The sequence below is a fragment of the Trifolium pratense genome, linkage group LG7, assembly GCF_020283565.1.
Source record: "Trifolium pratense cultivar HEN17-A07 linkage group LG7, ARS_RC_1.1, whole genome shotgun sequence".
Classification (NCBI taxonomy): Eukaryota; Viridiplantae; Streptophyta; class Magnoliopsida; order Fabales; family Fabaceae; genus Trifolium; species Trifolium pratense.
In genome coordinates, this window is record NC_060065.1 from 59,004,185 (window position 1) to 59,021,527 (window position 17,343).

At 35.0% G+C, this 17,343-nt stretch overlaps 3 protein-coding genes across 3 annotated transcripts; 2 read left to right on the forward strand and 1 right to left on the reverse strand.

Annotated features, from left to right (window-relative positions):
- Positions 1 to 6,059: 6,059 nt before the first annotated feature.
- LOC123896725 (fasciclin-like arabinogalactan protein 14) lies at positions 6,060 to 6,947 on the reverse strand. The gene has a single exon (XM_045947080.1). It carries the CDS (start codon positions 6,945 to 6,947, stop codon positions 6,060 to 6,062), a length of 888 nt encoding a protein of 295 aa, XP_045803036.1.
- A 3,158-nt stretch (positions 6,948 to 10,105) lies between these two features.
- Positions 10,106 to 13,817, forward strand: LOC123897928 (ubiquitin receptor RAD23b-like). The gene is made up of 12 exons (XM_045948750.1): positions 10,106 to 10,400; positions 10,510 to 10,671; positions 10,777 to 10,818; positions 10,940 to 11,001; positions 11,078 to 11,125; positions 11,289 to 11,466; positions 11,560 to 11,691; positions 11,785 to 11,847; positions 12,461 to 12,508; positions 12,591 to 12,700; positions 13,216 to 13,294; positions 13,385 to 13,817. Exons 1-12 carry the CDS (start codon positions 10,335 to 10,337, stop codon positions 13,499 to 13,501), a joined length of 1,107 nt encoding a protein of 368 aa, XP_045804706.1. The 5' UTR covers positions 10,106 to 10,334; the 3' UTR covers positions 13,502 to 13,817.
- A 783-nt stretch (positions 13,818 to 14,600) lies between these two features.
- On the forward strand, positions 14,601 to 17,038 carry LOC123897927 (tubby-like protein 8). Its single transcript, XM_045948749.1, has 8 exons — positions 14,601 to 15,242; positions 15,319 to 15,433; positions 15,510 to 15,686; positions 15,806 to 15,861; positions 15,951 to 16,137; positions 16,242 to 16,334; positions 16,430 to 16,497; positions 16,594 to 17,038. The coding sequence occupies exons 1-8, from the start codon at positions 14,782 to 14,784 to the stop codon at positions 16,667 to 16,669; spliced, it is 1,233 nt and encodes a 410-aa protein (XP_045804705.1). The 5' UTR covers positions 14,601 to 14,781; the 3' UTR covers positions 16,670 to 17,038.
- Positions 17,039 to 17,343: the final 305 nt, after the last annotated feature.

Sequence of the window (17,343 nt, forward strand, 5' to 3'; positions counted from 1 at the left end):
TTATTCAACCCCACAATCATCCCATTATTTCATATGGGGCCAAATTGAAACTTGTTCTTAATTTTTTTTTAATCATGTTGCAATGTGTCCCGATATATATATATATATATATAATAGTTAACTTAAGGGCACATGTTAAATAATATATTCCGTTGAGAGGTCATTATTTTTATTGATGGTTATATATTCTAACCATTTCATTGAGTCGGAATACACAACACGTAAAACACATAAGAAAGAGGACAGCAACTCTGACACTCAAAGTCAAATTCCTTCTTCTCCCAAGTCAATGAAGGACTATAATACATTAGGGGTGAGCATGAACCCGAGACCCGACTCAAAATCGATATAACCGACAACATATTGAAGTATTCGGTCGGGTGCGGGTCGGGTCACGGGTCAACAAATTGCGAAAAACTGGGCATGAACGGTTGCATACGGGCGGGTGCGGGTCTCTAAAATTCAATTTCTCCATAACCGAAACCGACCGAACAACCATTAGATGCAAATTAATTTTTTTCCTTCTCTCCCTCTCAATCTCATATACTCTTCTCTTTGTTATTTTTATCCATCTTTGATATAAGATAAAAATGTTATATTTTACAAAGCTTATAATTAATAATATGGTGATGAAGAAGGTGAGAAAAATATTCTAATATATATATTCTAGATCTATTTTAATTTCCATGTCTCTTTTACTTGATATTTTATTGTGTTTAGATCTACATATTGAAAGAAAACAACTGTATCTAACCCTCTTTGTTTTTTAATTTACTTCGTCTATCTTTTGTTGCATTGTGACGAGGTATTAAACTATTCGAAAATTAGGAATTTTTGGAGAATGGATGAGTTTTAGATGTAAAAAAAAGTTTTGATATAACCCGTAATAACCGACCCTTTCAACCCGCCACCCGAATGACCCGAACCCGAACAAACCGAAGATATAGACAGTCGGAATTAGGTCCAAATTAAATGGTTGCGGTTTTTATCGATTTAGTGATTTTCGGCCCAAACCCGACCGATGCTCAGGCCTATAATACATAGATACACTTACAACTATAATAAATTATACATGTGTATCTATGATTTAGGTTTATGGTTAAATTTTAACATTACATAACATTCAAAGTTTTTTTGATGTTTATTTTAGTATGGTAAGAGTTTGAATACCTCTATACTAAAAAATACTAGGAATTAGTAAACTTAATGTGGAAGGATGATGGCAATTTAAGAATAGAAAGAAACGTCTTAGAAATGAGTATTGAGCCTAACTCATCCTTATAAAATCGGTTTGTAAGGTGAGGATTGTCTCTAATATATAAACACTTAGTCAGACCATCTCTCAACCGATGTGAGACTCTTAACAAAACACTACTACCGATTTGAAAAAACACCTGCAAAAAAGTTGTAGGAGAAAATAGTAGTGGTAGTTATAGAAACTGAAAAACAGAATAACGGAGGCTTGCCTAGGGAGAGGAAGGACATTTCAACGAGTCAAGTAATGTAATGTGGGCACTCACAAAGAGTGATGCGGGAATTGGTGCCGCTGTCGTTGAATTACTCTTCTCTTTTTCTTTCTTTCTTTCTCACAAATAAATAATATATCACCAATTAATTAATTATATATATATATATATATATATATGGATTTTATTTGAAGAAACAGACCGATATGACATGTGTGTTAAAACGTGTTTTAATTAATTAATTAATTGTCATATATTGCGTTTGTGATTAATAATAACTCAAATAATATGACATGTGTGTTAAATAAGAATTGATGTTATTGTAAATTAATTATTTAGTTTCTTAAAATAGGTTAGATAAATAATACAATAAAATATTTTCTTTTTATGAATCGGGGAGTAATATAATATACATGACATGAGCGGATTTAAAGTCGGATATTTTGATTTATTTTTTGTGATTATAATTTATAAATGAGGAGTAATTAGTAATTAGTAAGAGTAATGAGTATATATAGAAATTAAGGATTGAGAATACGTGTCGGTGATCTGAGTTGTTAAGAAATAAACACATACATACATACATACACCCAATTAACTCTACTCTCTCCATCTAAACACAACACAACACAACACAACAACCTTTTTCGATCTCTTTATATCTATCAATAAATCAATAAATCAATAAATCAATCAATCAATCCGTGTGTTCTTTCATCTTTCTTTACACAACAAGAAGAAGATAGAGAGAATCAGTGGAACTGGCCGGGTTAAAGAGAATATTTGTGGTGCCACACCCACACAGTGGTCATCATGATGATGATGATGATGATGATGGGGTACTGGAGAGTAATAGTAATAGTAAGAAGAAGAAGAAGAAGAATAAGAAAAAGTGTTCTAAGAAGAAGAACAACAACACCGTGTTACTAGGCAAAGGCAAAGAGAAATTGATGCATAATAATAATAATATTTGGCAAACTATCATTTTCCCTGTCACCCGTCTCTGTAGCCTCGCTCTTTCTACCACCTGCTGTTGCATCAACCATCGCAAAAACGGTACTTACTTACTACCTGCTTCTTCTAATTTCATTCATTCATTCATTCATCTAAAACATACATGCATCAACCATGCTAGCTAGCTAGCTAGCTTCAAGACAAATAAAAAAATAAATATACTAATTAATTTTGAACTCATAATCATACCTTTCTTTTCACCTAGGGATGGCAACGGGCGCCCATGAGTGCGGGTTTGACACTTACCAAACCCACACCCGAAATCATCACCCAAACCCAAAGGTTGTTCGGGTGGCAAAACAACACCCACGCCCACACCCATTGGGTTCGGGTTTTTTCCACCCAAACCCGCAGCACATTTAAAACTAATTTGCAAATTTAAGAAATTAAATTCCAACATAGACTTTGAATTAAATTACAACTAAAATTAAGGTCTTCCAAGGAAATTTAAACATAGACTTTCAAGAATTTACAACATAGACTTTCAAGAAATTAAATTACAACTAAAATTTAAGGTTTTCCAATAAAATTGAGGGAGACTATAGGGGTAATTAGGTAATTATAAAATATTTCGGGTGGGTGTATGGGTTTCGGGTGTGGGTTTGACTGATACCAAACCCAAACCCATATTATCGGGTGTCACCCAAACCCAAACCCAAACTCAGTCAAATCGGGTTTCACCCATTGACTTGGGTTTGGGTTCGGGTGGGTCTCTCGGGTTTGGATTTTTTTGCCATCCCTAATTTCACCATCACACACACACCGCCAATTTAATTAATTAGGTGTTATTTATTTTCGGCCAAACCAATTAACACCTTCCTCACTGTTTCCCTTCATTAATTAATTAATTATACAATTAGTGAGTAAGTGGTGCGTGCATAGTAAGTAACTAACAAACAAACATATCCTTTGATATTTGATGATGAGTATTAGCGACCAAATAGGAGGATTCAATTGAGTCAGTACAGTAGGATCCACATGTTTTTCATCCTGCCCTGCCCTCAAACTCTACTACATCACGGAAAGTGCATGTCCTATATAGTATCCTCCTATATGTTCACTGTACCCCCCAGCTACACTTTAATCACAGACAGGAGACCCTTTTTTTTGTTAATGGTCCCCAACCCAACAAGTATATATATATATACTAGTATGTAGGGTGGTATGTATCAGTTTATTTATTAATAATACATGTTTATGTGTGATGCAGGAGCAGGATTGGTCAAGCTTCAAGCCGATGTACAGACTTGTGAATATGAGGATGTACAAGTCATGTGGGAAATGCTACACAAAACAGAAACCAATCATGTTATAGACAATCGTAATAATAATAATAATAATAATAGCCGCAAGCAACTGCAGTTCTGGAGACTCTTTGTATGGTCCAGCTCCAACCATATATAGTAGTAAAGCTTCATCACAATCTTCAAATTTCACTTAATAAAACCAGACACACACAACACTTTGCTGTTAGTTTTACCGATAATAATAATAATAATAATAATAATAATAATAATAATAATAATAATAATAATAATAATAATAATAATAATAATAAAATTGCTGCTGCTGCTGCTCATGTACAGCAGTGACTCAACTATATATATCTGCCATTTCATAATCCTCTCATTGCCATCACTGCAGGCTCCTAATTCTATAATTTTTATATTAACAAAAGTATGTCAGGTTTCTTTCTTACAACTGAAACTGTATCATAGTAGTATAGTATGTATGTATGTATGTATGTATGTATGTATGTATGTATGTATAGATGTCAAATATTTTGTCCAAGCTCATACCCATAAATTCATTTTGGGAATAGGTACTGACTCTTTTTAACAACAGAAAAGCAGGTTTCATATGTCATTGAGGTTTGAGAGACACAAAATCAATATGATTAATTGTGGCTTTTGTTAGTAGTAACAAACAAACATCGAAATGTTTTGACTTTTAACACGATTGTCTAAGGTTGTGTCTGTGTCAAAATACAACTTCGTGAAGCAGACACAACCTTACTTTGCTTCCAGACATGCAGCCTGAACAGAGAGCATGTCTTTGAAGCTGAACTCTTCATCCCCAAATTGAGATACCATACAACTTTACTTCTTTTTTTTTTGTGTTCTATACAATCACAGGAAACAGTGATACTCCTATTGACAACTGATCAGGCAAACATGTTGTTATGATCTCAAATAACACAAGGAAGGGAGAATACTCACAGCCGGCAATAACCAAAATTGAGGAATTTAGGGGACACATAGCATGTGATCTCGAAAGGAAGGAGTTGGGGAGTGCAAAGGCTAACATAAAATATTCCTAAGCATGAAAGCAAATGATTGACAAAGGTGTGAAGAATTTGATGAAACTACCTTCTATCAATTGGGCTGCTGTATTTAGCATGCTGCTAGTACTCAGTATTTCTTCTGGTACTCAGTTTACTTTCCTAAATTGGCTATAGTCTTATAAGTGAATTCATTGTGTCCCGTGGATAGATTTCATTATTGTATTGTTCTATTGGTATAAAATATAAATAGTGAAAACGTTGAACTCATCATCCTCTTTTCTTCTTAAATTTTTTGTTACCTTGCACATGTTTTGAATGCCATAACACAAATAGAAGATAGAGCCAGTTAGTTACCATATCCTAACAATTAGGGTTTGAGGGGGGGGGGGGGGGGGTTAAGTATACTTTGTCCAACTTCAGGATCAAAGAAACCAATCAACATTAAATTACTCAATCCATATACTCACATCTGAAACCAAGCTGTATAAAAGTATGGAGTAGTGAAGATACTACCAGTTACAAGTTTAGAGTGAATTGTTTTAGGAATTAGGAACCCCCTTGTTATATAAACTTATTAATCTACAAATTGTCCAGATAATCCATACAGGGCCTCTAGTCCTTCTATTATATACATACTTCACAGAACACAAACAGTGTGACATTCATCTCTCAAGTAGAGAAGAAAACCACACACAATTCACAAATCCCTGATAAATGTGACATCTTCTCTGAAATTGAACAAGGCCATGTTGAAATAAAGACCTGTTATTTATGCGCGAGTGCTGTAAAGTAGTTGTTCAGAAGATTGATCAAATCAGAATGTAAAGTAGGGTTTTCGATTTAGAAAAACTCATTCAAAACTATTTTGGACATGAGCTGCCCTGCCCTCACTCACTCTCTTAAGAGTAGTTCTATTCCAATTCAATCATGCATTAAGTTTCATGTTCCCAAACATTCATAGCTATAAATCTTAAAAGTAAAGTAGCACACGTGATCAAATTATATAAAGAAGTTATTCCAGTATTCAAACTCAAAGTAAGCCAGTACATAATATTTTCAGCGATTAGTCGCAGAGGCATTGGTGAGCTAGCCTTATAAGCTATTATTGCTACTGGCCATCCCCAGAAATGGGAAACAATTTATGAACTCGGGGATGATGCAAATCAAATGATTGCATTCTTTCAAATAAACATAACAATGACATTTTCTGGAATTGAAAATTAAATTGTACTATTTCCAAAAGAACCTTGTGTTGTCCTCCTTTACTTGCTATGGTGTAGTATTATGGTAATTAATCATGAGTAGGCATTATACGCGGAGGTAGACAGCAGCACATAGATTGAGGAAAAAGTAAGGAAAAGAGCTAAAGCATTGTTCGCATCAGACTTCATCACCCCTGACTTAGCTCCCTCTTCATTCTTAGGAGCTTCAGCTGGTGACATTGCCGGTACAGGCCCTGGTGACATTACCGGTACAGGCGCTGGAACTGCAACTGGTGCGGAAACTGGAACTGGCGATACAACTGGCACTGGAGACTTCACTGGACCTGCTAGTGGTGCTGGCGAAACTACTGGAACTGGTGATACCACTGGCACTGGCGGCATTGTAAATGGTATGGTCTCTGGGACAGGTGACTCCACCGGAGCAGGGGATACAACAGGAGCTGGGGCTGGAGCATGTGATGTGGCATTGGAGGAAGGAAGCAGAGACGGTGGCATGATGACAGTGCTGATCTGCACCACTGAAATATTGTATGGTTGTTCGAGGACAGGTTTAACCAAATCAGCACCTGGTCCATTAGGATCAGAAGCAGACGTAAAAGTGACGGCACCTGGGCTTAGATCAGTGAGTTTCAAGAAACCCTCCTGTCCCTTAGCTTGTCCACTGGCTTGAAATAGAGTGGTGACAGTTACATTTTGATTTCTCATGTTCTGAAATTTTTTATCGTCATAGTAATCGAGGATGACGTGGACGCTTAATATCTTTTTGATAACATCCATTGGCTTTCCTGAGATAGGTGCCATTCCACTGTTATCGACAGCAAGTACTGTTATTGTTTGCCTGGTGTTTATTTCGGTTGCTAGCTGGGTTTGCGTAAGGTAGTTGCTGTAAGTGCTGTATGCAGGGAATTCGGACAGCAACTTTGTTATGTCAAAAGAGGTTACAGATAAGGGAAACAACATTATTATTGTTAGTGAAAATAAGAACAACATGGAGGATGATGAGAGACACATTTTGAACATTGATGATAGTGAGAGAGAAAGGAAAGAGATAACTATAGATGTGTGTGATTTGAGAAAGATGAGTAGTGATGAGTTATTTATATAGAATTTGTTGTGGGTTATGATCCATTACTCAAGCATCATTGTAAGTAGACTTGGTCTGATTTGTTCAACCAAATAATAAGGAGCTTTAATTGGACGAAAAAGGTGGAGCTTTCTTCAAATTGCTAGGCCAGTTTCCATTTTGACATTGTATACATACATACGCATATACCTATACTTAGCTATTGTCCAAAATTAGTTAATTATTACTTTATTATTAGGCTTAAATGCAGTTTTACCCCCCCTATTTTGAAAAATGCGGAATTTTACCCCCCCTATTTTAAAATGCGGAATTTTACCCCCCCTATTTTATAATTTGTTGGATTTTGTCCCGCCACCAAAATTTTGCACAAAATCTGCTTCTGAGCCTCAAGTTCAAAGCTTCGCACAGAACTCAATTTGGATCAATAATTCACCAAACTGGTACCGAAACGACCGCAATCGAGTTAGTTTTCCACAGAATCAAACTCCACTAAATTTGGATTTACAGAGAGAGATTAATTACTGTTTTAGTGAAGGTCTGTTCAAATTAATTATCGTATGAAACTACTACGGGTTTTTTCGTCATTCCTCTCACCCTGTAGCTCATTTTTTAATACTATTTACATGTATGGAAATCTAACGAAATTACCCTTGTTTTCATTTCAATTTCGTCGAATTTGGAGTTACGATGTGTTCGGTAGACGATGTTGAATTTGAAGATCACAAGTAGATTTCTGCAGAATTAGTAATTGGACAGACCTTCACTAAAACGGTAATTAATCTCTCTCTGTAACTCCAAATTTAGTGGGGTTTGATTCTGTGGAAAGCTAACTCGATTACGGTCATTTCGGTAGTCTTTTGGTGAATTATGGATCCAAATGAGTTGTATGCGAAGCTTTAAAGTTGTAACTCGAAAGCAGATTTTTTGCAGAATTTTGGGGGACATACCTTCACTAAAACGGTAATTAATCTCTCTTTGTAACTCCAAATTCAGTGGGGTTTGATTATGTGGAAAGATAACTCGATTACGGTCATTTCGGTATCCTTTTGGTAAATTATTGATCAAAATTGAGTTGTGTGCGAAGCTTTAAAGTTGTGACTCGAAAGCCGAATTTTAGGGAGGGCAAAATCCAACAAATTATAAAACAGGGGGGGTAAAAGTCCGCGTTTTAAAATAGGGGGGGTAAAATTCCGATTTAATCAAAATAGGGGGGGCAAAACTGCATTTAAGCCTTATTATTATTATTCACTTAATTAATTGTAAAAGAAAATTATTGACTTAATTAGTTAGGTTACTTCCCTACCCTTGGTTACTTCCCTACCCTTGGTTACTTTTCTCCTTCTATTCACCATGCAATATTCATGTATGTTAATCATATATGCAAGTATATCTGAGGATGTTAATTAAAAAATGTTAATATACCCTACTCCCAAACTATATTTTAAATATTTCCCTTGTATATATTATATACGCTTTTGTTTTTTACAGTCATACTTTTTGACGCTTCCTAAAATTAAAATAAAAACAATCATATTGTATGGTCCTTCACTAATTTATTTTATTTTCTTTCGGGAGTTACAATTAAAAGTGCGATTTTTCAATTTTTTTTTTTTTTTTGTTTCGTTTTCGATAAATTACTCTTTGAAAATAGTTAAACCCACACTTTTTTTTCCGGTAATTATGAGACCTAAGCCTAAAGAAAAAGACGATTACAATTTTGATTGGCTAACATATATCCATATATTGATTCGCTTCACGATATAAATGATCAATTAGACTTGACCAAAAAAAATATGGTCTACTAGAACCTCCAAATCTATTAATTTTTGGGTCTTCTCAACAGAGGCTCTCCCAATTACGCTATCAATGGGTCACGATTGGAGTTATTCGTGACCCACATAATCCACATGCTACTCTACGTGATTAAAGTTCTACCTTTTAACATATGTGAGCCCTTCAAAAACTCCCCACAACTCTACTAAATACGTATTACCTTGGCGCAAAGCGACATATAGTGAACCAATTTAAATTTCCTACTCCAATATCTTTGTAGTTTGTAGTGAAGTTCTAACTATTTTTTTTGTTTGAACAGAAAAAGAGGATTGTATATATAATGATGAGACAAAGTATAATCGGTACAAAGTACAATTGGTACTATACCCAAACCTCTAATTAACCCTAATCCACCTCATTAATATTAATTTCCCTCCTATTTTCTCTCCTAATCACTATTAGCATCAACAATTGAAGTGGGTTGCTTATCAAAAAAAAAAAAAATTGAAGTGGGTTAATGAAGGAGATTTGAACTCTCGGTATTTTCATGAGTCCATTAAAAGTAGAAGAAGAAGAAGAAGAAGAAGAAATCAGTTGGTGGCTTTACAAGATGGAAACCATTGGATTCAGGGAGTGGATAAATAAAAGGGTTTGTTAAGAACTATTTTGAGAATAACTTTAGGGAGAGGTGAGAGAGTAGGCCGAATCTTAATGGGATTAACTTAATTTTGAGGTATTTGGTTATTGCAGATTTCTTCACTCTCGAAAGTTTTTATTTATAAAAAGAAAAAACTGACAATGTGTCTTTTAAAATCTTTTTATCTTTCTAAAATTAAACATTATTATTTAAAATAAAAACCAACATTGGTGATGATATTTAGCAAATTGCTATTATTCTCTTTTTTTTTTTTTTTTATAATGGCCAATTGCTATTATTAATTAGTTTTTTATTTTACAATTTTTATAACTTAATGAGCCTAACTAATTAATATTAATATAAGGAAAATGTTAAATGGTGTTTTCAGGGTACTCTTTAAACATTTTAAGTAGTAGTAAGTTTTTGATAAAATTTTATGAAAATGTGTGAAGTCAACACATTAAAAATTAAAATGTTTTATATTTTGAATAAATTATTTCTTTAAATGAAATACTTAAAAAGTGTGTGATTAACCGGCTTAATTATTATTTTTTTCCTTCTTTGTTTTTATAAATATTTTTTGAAGTAGAAAAATAAAAAAGTTAAGCTTAAGAATTTTAAAGTGAGATTTGAAAAAGTGTGTGTGTATGATATGATAGTAAGTATGATTTAGATTTGTGTGTGTGGGTATCGCGAAAAAGAGGAAAGTATAGTATAGACAGAGAGAGTATAGTGGTTGCTAGGGTTTGTTGTCCTCTTTCTTTCTTTGTTTTTCAATTTCACAAAATTAGATTCCGATCGATTCTGTTTGATTGCCTGCCGAGAGAGTAGTGAGTGAGTGAGTGAGTCAGTCATGAAGCTCACTGTGAAAACTCTGAAAGGCAGCCATTTCGAAATCAGGGTTCAGCCTTCTGATTCTGTCAGTCACCTATCTTCTCTATTTTCTCTTCAATTCATTATGTATTTCCCCAACCTAATTCTTCATTAATTACTTTGTTTTTAATTATTATTATTCCCCAACCCAACAGATAATGGCAGTAAAAAAGAATATTGAAGATGTACAAGGCAAAGATAATTACCCTTGCGGACAGCAATTGCTGATTCACAATGGTAAGGTTTTGAAAGATGAAACTACATTATCAGATAATAAAGTCTCCCAAGATGGCTTTCTTGTTGTCATGCTTAGTAAGGTATTATTATTATTATTATTATTATTATTGCTCTGCTCATTCTCTATTATTATTGTTATTGTTATAACAAAAGATGATGATTGTATATGAAACATTTTACTGCAGAGTAAATCCTTGGGATCTGCTGGAACTTCATCTACTCTTCAGGTATGTATGTTGCTCGCTCATTTTTAATATCATATATCTGTTCTTCCCCCCCCCTCTTATCGTGTATGTGTATGTGTATGTGTATCGTATGAGTTAGTCGTCATTTGTGCATGTTTGACAGACCCCTACCAATCCACCTACAACTCTACCAACACCAGATTCAACACCTCTAGTACAAACGCAGTGAGTTTTTTTTTTTTTAATTAAATATCTACTTTTTCCATGCATCAATCAACTTATTTTTCATTTGCCTCTGCAGATCTGCAAACAACAATGCATCTGCACCACTTGGCTCAACTACAACAAAGTATGCCTTTTGTCTCTATGTTTCTCTCGCTATACTATTATTTCTAGTCACTAACCTCTTGCTGCAATCAATCAACAAATTCACTTCTTTGCCATTTTCTTCTATCCTCTAATCAACCCTTCTCAACTACATTATATATTTCAACGTCATTTTTGCTTTGCAGTCTTACTACAGAGACTTATGGACAGGCTGCTTCAAATTTAGTTGCTGCTAGTAATCTTGACCAGACTATTCAACAAATTATGGACATGGGTGGCGGCACCTGGGATAGAGATACCGTTAATCGTGCTCTGCATGCAGCTTTCAATAATCCAGAGCGTGCTGTCGATTACTTGTATTCTGTATGCCTAAACTGCTCATTATAGATCCTATCTGTTTCAAAATTTATGCTTTATCTTATTTGATTTAACAACTATTTATTTATTTATTTGCAGGGAATTCCTGAAGCAGCAGAAGTTGCTGTACCGGCTGCTCAATACCCAAGTAATCAAACTGAAACAGCTGGGGTCACTTCCGGAGTTGTTCCGGGGGTCCCTAACTCAGCTCCCTTGAATATGTTTCCACAGGTAAAAATTATAATTTGAATGGATTAAGACACTGTACCTTGTTATGTGTTTTGCTGTTATTTGGTTCTTAATTTTGAGTTGAAACTCTTTCAGGAGACAGCTTCTGGCACTGGTGCTGGCGCTGGATCGCTTGATTTCCTGAGGAACAATCCCCAGGTTCGTTTTTTGTTTCATTTATAATACACCCAGTGTTAAGGAATTTGTGTTCGACACGCCCATGTCGGAAGAAATGGTTTTTGTATTTGAACTTGCTATACCAATGGTTGGAATCTGAGACAATTTGCATATCCTGCATCATTTTGACAATTCTGTATACCATGCCTAATATCAAATCTTGGTTACCTTGTTCACAAACCATATGCTTTTTTTTTTTTGAAGAAGCTAAATTAACCCACCCAAATTGGCACACAAACCATATGCTTAAATGAACAAATGAAGTAGAAAGAACTTCCAAAAAGGAAGCAATAAATTTATTGTTGCGTGCTTTGTTTAATTTCACCGCTTTGCTTATGCAAGATATTAAAAGAAATGTTTAATTTTGGCGTCTTATCTTGGCTGGTAAATTGACTTATATTTTTATATGGTTGGAGCTAGTTTTTGAAATGTATAATGATTTCAGCATGCCCGAATAAACAGCTGTACCTAGTCAATATGCTGAACATCATTAGTATGTAGATTAGTAGACATTACTGCACAACACTTGTTATTCTTCTCTTGTGTCAAATTTCAATAAATTGTTAGTAACCGTTTCTATGTTGTGCATATTTAGTTTCAAGCATTGCGGACAATGGTGCAATCCAATCCAGAAATTCTCCAGGTATCTAACCATCTATTTTCTCAATCACCTACTACCTGACTTTTGGTCATTTGTCAATGTTTGAGATAATTTTCTATTGCAGCCTGTACTTCAAGAGCTCGGAAAGCAAAATCCCGGTCTCTTGAGACTAATTGATGAGAATCATTCTGAGTTTCTTCAGTTGATAAATGAGCCCATGGATGGTTCTGATGGGTAAGTATACTGTCATTGCATTTTACAATCATAAAATTATCTGTTTTTAGTTTTTTTTTTATATGGTATCTTTTCGATTTTATTAATAGTAATCCTTGCCATGTTTGTGACACAAAGGTAGCTTTTTAACATGGTGGCTTGCTATTCAATCTAGGAAGTATTTATAGCATATAAGATTGACACTAGTAGTTTACTATCTTCTTGATAATGTGTGATGGTAGAGATATATGGCCTTAGGCTAATATGTCACTTGTGCATGGTGCAAGACATGCTCAAGTTGCATATAAAAACTGATTTTTTTTAAAATTTATTTAAAAAAAAAAATCTGTCTATGATTGGTCAATTGTGGTTGTCGGCTTTAATAAAAAATAAAACAAAATTACAAGAGTAATAAAATGAAGGGCAGAGATTGCACTGCAGGAAAAAAGTACTGCAGGGGATCTTTTCTCGATGTTCTTGTGCACCGTAGACACTGCCAAAATATATTAATGATAAATGTAACCCTCTTTTACTAGGGATAATTTTGACCAGCCTGAGCAAGACTTGCCTCATGCCATCAATGTGACGCCAGCTGAGCAGGAAGCAATTGGAAGGGTATATCTATTTTTTATGTCCAGAGTTGTGCTTTTTTCATTTCATTTGATTTACCGTATGTGCTGATTCATTTTTACTTATGATCCACAGCTAGAGGCTATGGGATTCGATAGAGCCTCTGTGATAGAGGCATTTTTGGCATGTGACCGTGATGAGCAATTGGCAGCCAACTACTTACTGGAAAATGCTGGGGATTTCGAGGATTAAATCACTAACCTACAATCATTCATAGTTTTGTTCATGCCTCTTTTTTTCTTTTGCAAGGAGGGTGGGTTTGCAATTTTTCTTCTTACGGTGTCTTTCTAGAGAAATTTATGTGGTTGAGTTTCTGATTTGTGTTGATGTATTCTACTATATATTACTAGGTTTGGTTTATATAACAGCGTCATTTTTTTTTTTTTTGTGGTCAAGTTAGCGTCTTTTTTTATTTTAAATCTTTCCTGATTTGTAGGCTCGGTTCTTCTTACTAGAGGGAAACAAAATATCTCATTAATGTGAATTATATTTCTTTTCTTCTCCCCAATGAAAATCGCACTTTTGCTCTATTAAAGATTAATTTTGGTCGTCCCCATGAGCTTAGCTCAATTAGTTGGGACATCAGCATTTTATATGCAGGAGCCAGGGTTCGAACCCTGGACACTCCACTTATCCATCTTTAAAGGTGGAATTTTAAGCCACTAGGCTACCTGACCAAAAAAAAAAGATTAATTTTGGTCCTCCAATATTTTGAAGTAAATTTGTTTCTTAAATCCCTTTAACTGTTGTAATTTATTAACTTATTATTATTAGTTCACAATTTGGTTAATGATATTGGAAAATTCTGAGTGCAGAATTGACACTCCTACAATCACTATCACTATAAACATAAAAGGGGGGAAAAAGCATTTTAATGGTGAATTGTTGTGGCTCTCACTCGGCAGTCACATTGAATGAAATATTACATAAAAAATATGTTTATAATTGATGGACTGGAATGAATTACACTAAACCTAAATTCTAAAAAAAAAAACGAGTACAAGAGAATGAATTCCTGTCCAATGAATGGAATATATTTTTACAAAGGCAAACAATTTTGTGTACTTTGTTTGTTTGTTTGTTTATAAACAGTGAAGTGAAGTAGGGTCTTTTGTGCTCCCAAGTAAAATAGTAGTAGTTGAAATTGAATAGTTACCGTTATAGCGGGAGCATAGAGAAGAGAAAAACTAAAATACTAGTAGGGAAAACAGTACGTTACCCAAAGGTTTGTTTTTCAAATTCAAACGAAGACATAAAAAGTAATGGGACCCACCCACCCACCCATCAATACCAACGAACTAGAAGCACTTAATTATGAGCAGAGCAGAGCAGAGCAGCCAATTGAATTCATAGAAGTAAGTAAGTAAGTAAGTAAGTACAATACAAATCAAATAGATAGATAGATACCATCTCCTCTCTCTCTCCCACACCAACAACAGTGAGTGACCCAACAAACAAACAAACAAACAAGAATGTTTAAAACAAAGAAAGAAGAAGAAGAAGAAGAAGAAGAAGAAGAAGAAATGAACAAGAAGAAGAACCAAAACCAAAACCTGGGTCGTATGTTTTCAAATCCCTTGAGCGAGATCCAAAACAACGCCCAACTCAGGCATAGTCGTAGCTGCACCACTACTACTACTACTCACCACCATGGCCCCACCGTACCCGACGACCACAATAACAAGGAAAACGCAGACAATGTTTCTCCTTCTCTTCCAAAGTCATTATCAACAAACACAGACAAACACAACAACAAGATTGTTAATGTTAAGCCTTCCTCGCTACAGTACTGCATGCAAATCAACCAAGATCCTCCTCTTCCTCTTGCTTCTTCTGATTCTTCACACTTTTCCAACTCTTTGAAAATTTGGGACTACTCTGACTCTGAACCTGCTCCTGCTCCTGCTTCCTCCTGGTCCACTTTACCCAACAAGTAACTAACTAACCTCAATATTCTCTCTGATTTTCCTTTTTTCTTCTCACTTCTAATTAATCTGTTTTACTTTTAGGTCTTTGATCTGTAGACCCTTGCCTATTGATATTGGAAGGTGCACATGTGTTATTGTCAAGGAACCAATCCCTCAGGGACTCTCTAATGGCACTTTCTTCTCTCTTTATACCTATGTATGTATGTTCTACCTGTTACTCATACTTATTCACTGCCATTTCTTATATGTATAATACTAACATATTACTGCAGGAAGGTCAGGGACGACAGAATAGGAAACTGGCTGTGGCCCACCACAAGCGCCGGACCGGGCGCTCTCACTTCGCCATAGCTCAGAACCTCAAAGGACTACTCTCCAATTTTGATGATACTTTCCTCGGGACAGTAACCGCTAATCTCACCGGCTCAAAATACCACATTTGGGATCAGGTAGGTTAGGTAGCTTCCTAATTTATTTGTTTTTTTACCATCTATAGTTTTTGTCAATCAATACACAATAATAAATAATGTATCAACATTTGGTCTCTCATTATCTGTTTGATTATCAGGGATATCGCCATAAGTCCCGTAGTAAACAACCAAAACCACCTCTTGCTGTTGTTGAGTAAGCCTAAATCCTCATCTTTCGCAATCCCCAACCGGGCCTCATTGTTCTCTGCTAACTACAACATTTGGATTGATTTTTATTTGCAGGTATGTACCTACAATAGCAACATGTACAGGAACTCACAGAAGCATCAAAGCATATATACCAAACCATCAATCTATGTCTTTCAAGAACACCAACCAGGTACAGCATATTAAGGGACTGCCAATGAATTGGGAGGGAAAATTGGACAGAGTCCATCAACTATTCTCAAGGGATCCACTATACAACAAGGTATGAGGAGCCTGACCGAGGAGAAAATTCTTAATTTGTCATTTATTAAAGTCAGTAATGGATAGGATGGACTTTGATTAATTTGTTATGTCTTCCTTCATCAGAGTACAAAGCAATTTGAACTTGACTATAGAGATAAAGGAAGGGCAGAACTTGGAATCCAGAGATCAGTCAAAAACTTTCAGCTTACTTTAGAGGTATAATCATCACACAAGTGTTTTTATGTTATAATAACTCAATTAGCTAGCTTTGTTGTCTGCTTTAGCTGACCTGTCATTACTTTGATTGTTAGGAAAATGGGAAGCAGACAATCCTGCAGCTAGGGAGGTTGGGAAAATCTACATTTGTTATGGACTACAGGTATCAATTCAAAATTCTCTAATTGTGTTATCGACTGTAAAATTATTTCGACGTGAGTGGGTTTCACAGCTAGTATCATTTCCTCTGAATCTGCAGATATCCTTTGACTGGTTACCAAGCGTTTGGCATATGTTTGGCTTCCATTGATGCAAAGCTTTGTTGTGTAGTGTAGTGGGAAATCTCTTTTCCAAAATTGGTACAACTTCGGAACTCAAGATATCTTCTGGTTTTCACCTAGCCCCGTCCAGGAAGAACTCTTGGTGGATTTTCTCTAAGTACATTTTTCAAAAGAAAAATGAAGATTTTGGAGTTGTATTTGGTGTGGATAATCTTCAGCTAGGAAGGTATTAATGCCATCAAAATCTCGAGAAATAATTTATGTATAAATAATCATTGTGCTCGGATGATCGATTTGTTACTATTAAATGTTTGAGACTATTTAACTAAATATTGCTTTCTTTAAATTCAAAAGTACTCTTTGAGCCTGCAACAAATTGTGTTCATTTTATTGCCGCAATGAATCAGAGAAGGTAAATGAGCTGGTCTGAATTAGTTTAATAACAGATGAAATGACATCATGTTGCACCAGTACTTAGATATATAATGTTCACATGGAATTACTTCTTTCATTGTTGTTTTATAAATACCTTATAAATATACGACTATCAAAGAGTAGTATGATTGATCGCAAGTGATCAAATGATGATTAAGACTTAGACAATCACGTACTAGTATATTCTAAAAAGCTTAACCCCTTTGGGGAAGCCTAACCTTTACTAAGAAACTTTATACTGTCACATAAATGATTCATATTAACATAACTGTCAAGTGGAATTTTAATGAGGA

Excerpts from the sequence above, each read along its gene's own strand:
- LOC123896725 (XM_045947080.1), bottom strand. The coding sequence starts at position 6,947 with ATGTTGTTTCCCTTATCTGTAACCTCTTTTGACATAACAAAGTTGCTG.
- LOC123897928 (XM_045948750.1), top strand. The coding sequence starts at position 10,335 with ATGAAGCTCACTGTGAAAACTCTGAAAGGCAGCCATTTCGAAATCAGG. Across the intron at positions 11,126-11,288 it reads CTTGGCTCAACTACAACAAA|TCTTACTACAGAGACTTATG; the intron begins GTATGCCTTTTG and ends TTTGCTTTGCAG. Across the intron at positions 11,692-11,784 it reads CCTTGAATATGTTTCCACAG|GAGACAGCTTCTGGCACTGG; the intron begins GTAAAAATTATA and ends AAACTCTTTCAG.
- LOC123897927 (XM_045948749.1), top strand. The coding sequence starts at position 14,782 with ATGTTTAAAACAAAGAAAGAAGAAGAAGAAGAAGAAGAAGAAGAAGAA. Across the intron at positions 15,243-15,318 it reads TGGTCCACTTTACCCAACAA|GTCTTTGATCTGTAGACCCT; the intron begins GTAACTAACTAA and ends TTTTACTTTTAG. Across the intron at positions 16,138-16,241 it reads GGGATCCACTATACAACAAG|AGTACAAAGCAATTTGAACT; the intron begins GTATGAGGAGCC and ends TTCCTTCATCAG.